This window comes from Dipteris shenzhenensis, chromosome 15 (assembly GCF_047967505.1).
Source record: "Dipteris shenzhenensis isolate YYH24624 ecotype China chromosome 15, Dip_SZ_1.0, whole genome shotgun sequence".
Classification (NCBI taxonomy): Eukaryota; Viridiplantae; Streptophyta; class Polypodiopsida; order Gleicheniales; family Dipteridaceae; genus Dipteris; species Dipteris shenzhenensis.
This window is the reverse complement of record NC_141610.1, coordinates 48,854,824-48,862,017: the sequence shown is the minus strand read 5'-3', so window position 1 is coordinate 48,862,017 and position 7,194 is coordinate 48,854,824. Positions and strand designations below refer to the sequence as shown.

The 7,194-nt window shown below is 43.4% G+C and overlaps 1 protein-coding gene across 3 annotated transcripts; it reads right to left on the bottom strand.

The window, feature by feature from the left end:
* Nucleotides 1-1,023: 1,023 nt before the first annotated feature.
* On the bottom strand, nt 1,024-3,303 carry LOC147893925 (uncharacterized). 3 transcript variants are annotated; one of them, XM_087386542.1, is made up of 4 exons: nt 3,137-3,296; nt 2,510-2,966; nt 2,113-2,385; nt 1,027-1,978 (listed from the first exon to the last, which is right to left on the bottom strand). In XM_087386542.1, exons 2-4 carry the CDS (start codon nt 2,864-2,866, stop codon nt 1,691-1,693), a joined length of 918 nt encoding a protein of 305 aa, XP_087242668.1. In that variant the 5' UTR covers nt 2,867-2,966; nt 3,137-3,296; the 3' UTR covers nt 1,027-1,690. The 3 variants fall into 3 exon arrangements, with proteins under 3 accessions (XP_087242669.1, XP_087242667.1, XP_087242668.1); XM_087386543.1 differs by lacking the exon at nt 2,510-2,966 and having other exon boundaries at nt 1,024-1,978; nt 3,137-3,303; XM_087386541.1 differs by having other exon boundaries at nt 1,026-1,978; nt 2,510-3,303.
* Between the last annotated feature and the right edge of the window lie 3,891 nt (nt 3,304-7,194).

Genomic DNA, 7,194 nt, shown 5'->3' with positions numbered 1-7,194 from the left:
GGAGCTAGAAAAAGGATACTCCTGTCATTTGACCTCCATTTAAAGCTCCATTTGCAACAATCTATCTCGCCACCGTTTCTCTTTCGCATTGGTGCTCTAACTCGGAGCTCATTCTATCCTTTGCATCCCTATTCCAAATCGTTATCTGAGTAGGAAAGGTCATTGATGGATGGGTGAGAAACGACAGTGTCAGGCTCCCCTTCTTAGGTGGTCCTCCCATGAGAGTGTATTTGAAGTGGAACAATGTTGAGATAAATATTTGGTACTCGAGCTATAAAAGACAGAAAGTCACTTTGTAAGAGAAACTTAGCTTGCCATAAAATGCTATGATCAATAACAACAAAAAACCTTTCAAAAGCTAGCAGGCGATTGATCTTGTGCAGAGAAAAGAGAATTGTTTTCTAATCCAAATTCTCATTGCTGAAATGCTGCTGTACAAGGGATGCTAGGATTACTCACTCGCAGATCCATACTTAAACTAATATATACCTAGATGAATCCAGGAACATTCCCAAACTCATCCTCTAAAAACACAACATGGTGCAGTTTCAATCTCACAATAGTCACTCATAAGATTGAAAACCATAAACTCCATCACGCATAGCAAGGACTAGCTACTATGACATACCCACTAATGTCATCAGCGCCCAACAGTGGGTGTAGATCATAGTATAAAAATATGCTCACACATACAATCCACACACTCACAGATACTTCAGCATCCTTTTATACAAAATCTTCATACTGAGTTTCTGTCGGCACTCCGGAGGTGAAGGCCAAACTCAGCCATGATGAAGGCTAGCACTAAAGGAGAAGGCTAATCAAAAAGTAGTCCAAAATCTCTTCAGTCAAGCTACAACTGCTTGTGCATCTAAATCTAGCTGATAGGGCAACGCACCACTTAAAATAAAACGATAAACATGAAAGGAAAGTGAGTAAGAAAGAGGGAACAAGAGAAGACATTGGGTCCAAATGCACCCTTTTTTTGAGACTTGAAATACAGCTGAATGCTCTGATTCAATGCTGACAGACAGGCGCTCTTAAGCATTCCTGAATTCCCAAGCAATATCACTATTTGAATGACTGGAAACAAGTGATTGAGGGTATTATATTCGTCTGAATAGCTCAGAAGTAAATATGATTCTTCATTTCAGAAAGTGTTTCACAGGGAACAAAATTCAAGTGAAATTGCATTCACTAAATTATACCATGCTCTTGTTTGGATGAAAATTCCACTGCCAGCTGCCATTTGTTTGTTTCTAGGAGCACTCTTGAGAGTTCGACAGGTGGAGGTCTGGATTCCCATAATGAAAAAGCTTTTTCCACTTCATCAAATGTTCCCCCCAGACCACAATGGGGCAACCTTTGTACTGACCTAGCCAAATTAAATGAAACAAATGCAAAGTTTAATGACAAAAGCAGACTCCTACAAAGTCTTCAGGCGTTCCCTCCCATGGCAACAAAAAGGCTCCACAAGGAAAGCATTCTTGTTTAACATTTATCCAATATTATACAATGACGCCAACACATTGATCTTGTGTGTTGGAAAAGGTCTCCCGCTTCTCCGGGTTGTGACTAAGTCTCAAACCCAGACCCCTGTACCGTTTTGAGGTGATTATTGAGGCTATATCCACCATCTGACAGTTACTGGTAAGTGGTCTCTCTATGTCTGAACTTGTCAGCCTTTGCATCATCCAGCTGCTGCTTTTTCCAATCTTTGAATCTCTTCATTTCGTCTGGCTTCCTCTTCTTTTAGCTCTCTCTCTTTCCTTGCTTTCTCCTCTTTTTGCTCGTCTTCTTCTTCCTTCTCATCTTGGGCTTCAAACTCCTTCTGTGCAGCCATGGCCTTCAAAATTGGATCCCTTAGCTGAGAAATCAATCCACCACCAACTTTGTACTCCACTTCATCCCCGATCAGAAATACTCGTTGATCTGCTCCAGGATTGGCCACATCAATGGCCAATAGCTTGAAATCATACTGCAAGAATGAGACAATCGTCATCGGCTACAAGAAAAAATTCAGCACCAGAAATTCAGTATTCTTGTGAACATAACCGATGCTGAAGAAGGGAAAATGCATCATGATTCTTCTGTACGAAGACAGGTGTATACCTGTCCGTTCTTTTTCTTTACTTCAGCACTGACCAATCCTCGTCTTTCAGATCCTTGAATTGGAAAAATGAGGAAGCACCTTTTTTTACTTAACCTAGGCTTGAAATTTTTCAACCGTAAACCCCCACTAGACATTACATATGCCCTCAAATCTGTGCCAGTTAAAGGGGGCCCCAAGACCTCCAATGCAGCAGCTGACGTATTCAGATGGCGCATAGCGATTCTGTAGACTTTGTCAGGATTGATAGTGAATCTCGCCTTCAGATACATTCCCTGAACGCATAACGTAAAATTCCTCAGCCAACAAGATATGAGGTAAAGTACAATGAAAAGAACAAGTCTCCAATGAGGTTGCATCATGTTTGAAAATTGAAACACATGGATTTCCAGCACCAACCGTGAAGGCAACAGTTGCAGCCGCCATTGCAAGAAACCCAAACTTGGCCATTCCCTCCGAGAATGTGACAAAGATATTGGCTACCCCATACATAATGCGCCATAACAGAAAGCAGGCAAGTATCCCAACAGCGCCTACTAATATCAGAAAGTTCCGCTTCCAAAAGGCTTCCAATTGAATACCAACGGCCTCTTTGTACTGAGTCGCAGTTTTCTTGATCCCGTCTAGAGGCTGCTTTAATATATCTGTAGATAACTTCGCGTTTTTTGGAGGGATATCCGTAGATATGCATTGCCTTTGAATTTTCAAGTTCCGTGGAATTTGCTGTCGCAAAAGCACGAGAGATCTAGGCATCATCGGCAATAGACCAAGTTCGCTGGCAGCTTCTGTGGCTGCATTGCAGAGCCCCCTGCTCTGGGAAAAGAGAGATGTCTCGAGTAGCCAGCAGGCACTGGAGCTTCTCCCGGGGATACCAAGAGAGGAAGAAGAAATCAATTGTGCAAAAGGCCACTTGTGCTGAGAAAAGGCAGCAGAAAGGACGTCGCTGGGCGCGGAGATCGGATGTGGAAGGGGGGTGGTAGATTCCGAGAGAAAGCTGGAAGGAGGAGAGGAAAGGCGAGAACGTACCAGAGGAGAATGAGGAAGAAGGCGACGAGCTCCAAATCTGAGAAAGGCCATGATGCAGGGCAAGAAGAATGAAGCAGGAAATTCACAGAGAGCAGAGAGATGAGGAACTCAAAAGGGCACCATCAATTCCGCCATCCCCAAAAGCTTTCAAAGTCCACACAGCAAGAACACTTCCCTACGCCATTTACTTATTCACATTGCCGGTTAACCTTTCACTCATTAACTTGACCGCACTCTTTTACCCCCGGTTTCAACCCACACCCCCTCTCCCATCTCCACCTCCACCCACTTTGAATTGACCCATGTTCAATGAAGCCATAGAATGATGGCATGAAATGCTCGAGGACGAAGAGCTTGTTCCCACGCCTGCCATACCCTGTACCCATGTTAGGGACTTGTATGGCCCCATAAATCTTGGTGCTGCAAGTGAGCCCCTACAATGCCCTGTTGCAGACAAGGAAAATCCCTCTTCCCTCGGGCATTATGGGGTCCAAGCTAAAAGGTCCAAGCTAAAAATAATGATACTTCTACTAAAAACAACAATAGCAGCAAGAGCTTGTACATCCATCCAAGCTAAACTATTGCATGCATAGGCTCATGGAATAATTGGTGGGCTCTGTCAATGATTGCCAAGATGCTGGCATATTTGCTAGCCCGGTGGCCCATGGGAAAGCACTGACTCATTGCATACCTCCATCTGCCAAAATTCTCTGAAAGACAAAGGGTATGTGTTTCTTTCGCAGCGTTGTGGTTGTACTCCCAAGCTAAGATGCAGAGAAAAAGGTATGTGTTTCTTTCATGGAATTGTGTCTGGAGAAGAATATGTTTGCCACCCATGGACACTCTAGTAGGAAGATTTTATGTCCTCATTTACATTTTTTAATCCTTCTTAAGGTTCGCATGGACATGAAATCCCATCACTAAAAGCAATTCTTTAGCTTTTGCAATGCCGCATGTGGACACTTATTTCAGCCTCAATTTCCAAGCATAAACAAAAGGCACAAGTGGTGTAGAATCTTAAAATTTTAGCTCATAATTGTGCCCCCGTCCACCAAATAAGTCCCCTCGACATTGGAAAATTCGCATTACTATTAGCGTGCCTGGGTCCTTAAAAAATTAACATATGGCCTTTTATCAAAGGTTCCTCCTGGAAACTTCGAACCGCCTACTGCTCGAAATTTCAAGCCGCCTCTCCATCTTGTATATTAGCAACTCCTTCCTCCAGATGCTGAAGCTTTTGCTCCTCTTTCCTGCAACACATAAAACTCAGCTAAATCCCCTCTCCCCCTCCACTCAAATGCTCCCCTTTCTCTCAGGTAAGTCCCCCTTCTTTCCCCGCTCTGCCCTGCCTCCTTTCTCCCTCTCCCCTCAGTGTCTCTCCCTCACTATCTCACTCGTTGTATCTCTCCCTTACTATCTCTTTCACTAGCAGGAGACATACCTCATGTCTAGCCTTTTTTGTATATGTGATTGTCATATATAGAGAAGGTGTGGTGCCCTCTTGCCAACAAAGCAACCAAACCCCACATGTACAGTGTCTTATCATAATGTCCTCGCACTTGCACACTTACCTTGGGTTCAGATTTATTGGTTTCTAGTTTGTTGGTTTTGAGATCCGTTCTAAGCTTGCACATGTCAGATTTTAGATTCAATTGGTCTGGGTTCCAAGTTTAGTTGTTCTACGTTCTAGGTTCTAGGTTCAATTGATCCAGGTCCAATTATTGACTGGGGTTCAAGTTCACTTATTTTAGGTTCACTTGTTCTAGGCTCTTGATTCATTCGTGTTGGTATCTATTTTTTAGGTTTTGTGTTTTACTTGATTTTAGTTGTTTCGAGTTCAAGTTCACTCATTCTATGCTCTAGTTCACTTCTCCTAGGCTTTGGGTTCAATTATTAAAGGTTTGGGGTATTTCGGGTCGCTAGTTATGTTAAGCCAAGCTCAAGAGGTTTTGTTTTTCTGGGTTCCTCGTGCTTTGGTCTAGGTCCATTACTACTAGTTTCACTTGTCTTGAATAATGAGATTAAGAGTAATGGCTCTCACCTCATTCCTCCATTAGTTTTCTCTACACTTCTATTCTAAATGCCCTTAATTTTAATAAATAATTTCATACATTTAACTTAGAAAGAGAATAGGTTGTTTATTTCTTTCTTTCCTTTTTTTTAATAAATGCTGACTATATTATACTGTGGGTGATCAACCTTTTTCTGACTATATTATAAGGTGGGTGTTTTTTTCTTTCTTTCCTTTTTTTAAATAAATGTTGACTAGCGCTGAGCTGGCGCTGCATGGGGCAACCATCCTTCATGCTATAAACACTCTCTTATCTGTCTAAGACTACTACCAATCACCATATCTTTCTTGAAAGCAGCCCAACTAAAATCACGTATATTCGCCCTAATGAGAGAAATGACCATAGAATCCCTCCACCTAGCCGCTGCTATTTGACAACAAAACACTACCTAATTGTGGCATTCCCACACCGCAAGCATTACTGCCGGCGGCAGATATAGGGCCACACAGGCAAATAGAGTGGAAGGCATTCTGAATGTATCGCCCAGAATGGCAACTTGCCATTTGCACCCCAAGCTGAATTTGGACATCAGATCGGCCTTTCTAATCACCCCCATTGGTTTTTTCCACACATCCCTGGTGATCGCACATGACCACATAAGGTGTCGCACGTTTTCGAATGTAGCGTCGCATAGGGGGCATACCAGACTCATTTCCATGAACTTTGCTAGCCTCCCCCTTACTGGGAGCCATTGTTCCAGGACTTTCCAAAGGAGGAAACTGGATCTTCCCGAGGCCCCTTCTTTCCATATTGCTTGTAACCTGTGCCTCCACCTTGAAGGCAACCTCCTTAATTTCCACTTCCTATTGATGTCATTTGTGACAGAAAAACCACTCGCTAACCTTCGGTACACCCCTCCTCTCACAAAAATTTTGAGAAGCACCTTCTTTTCGAGGACCTAGTTCTTGCCTCTCATCTTGTAGGAACTTGCCATATTAGACGGCCATTTCTGCAGAATTCCAACTATCACTACTTGCATTAGGCTGACCTCACCTTCAGTCATCCTGAATTTGAGGCGCATATTCTCAAACGACATCAAATCTGCTACACGGCTATCCCACATGTCTTTCCACTTCCTAAGGCCTTTTCTATGTAGGCTCCTAGCTCTGTTCAAATCATTCCAAGCAAAAGCATCCTCCGGCCTCAGAAAGTAGTGCAACACTAGACCCTTTCCTCGAGACTTCCATCTCCCCTCATCCTGCTTATGGCCATTCCAACTCAGCATCTGAATCCCCTTCTTCCATGCCACGACTAGTCCTGCAATCAAATCCGAACCTACTATCCAAATCGAGAGCCTTGAGAAAAGCCTACACAATTGTCCACTTCCTAAGGCCTTTTCTATGTGGTCTTTTCTATGTAGGCTCCTAGCTGAAACAACACACCTAAATGTGGTCATCCTAGAACTGGGGGCAAAGGTTTCATTATAAGCTATCCCCTTTTGCTGAGAATAGCCCTTGGCAACCAATCTTGCCTTGTACCTCTCAATGGTACCATCAGGTCTTCTTTTAGTCTTGTACACCCACTTTGTCCCAATAGCTTTCTTCCCCATGGGCAAATCCACCAATTCCCATTTATTCTTCTTCATTGTGATTCCAATTCTACCTGCATGGCCTTCATCCAATGCTCATTGTCTTCAGCATCCTCGAAATTTATTGGCTCTTAGTGAACTCATACAAGCTGAATCAACAAAGTTTTCTCCACCTATCCTTCTTGAGCTAGCTCTATTCAAATCATGCCAGGCAAAAGCATCCTCCGGTCTTCGGAAAGCGGTGCACCACCAAACCCCTTCCTCGAGACTTCCATCTCCCCTCAGCCCACTACAGCCCTTCCAACTCAGCATCTGAATCTCCTTCTTCCATGCCGCAAGACTAGTCCTGCAATCAGATCCAAACCTACTATTCGAATCGAGGTGAAATGGTAGACTTTTAGAGCCTTCCTATGGGCAAAAAACAAAGGAAGGAGGAAGATGCATCTGACCCTAGGATG

Bases quoted from the DNA above. Each gene is read 5' to 3' on its own strand.
- LOC147893925 (XM_087386541.1), bottom strand. From the start codon at position 3,187: ATGGCCTTTCTCAGATTTGGAGCTCGTCGCCTTCTTCCTCATTCTCCT. The intron at 2,386-2,509 runs GTTGGTGCTGGA...TTATGCGTTCAG, and splicing joins CTGCAACTGTTGCCTTCACG to GGAATGTATCTGAAGGCGAG. The intron at 1,979-2,112 runs GTATACACCTGT...TCATTCTTGCAG, and splicing joins TAAAGAAAAAGAACGGACAG to TATGATTTCAAGCTATTGGC.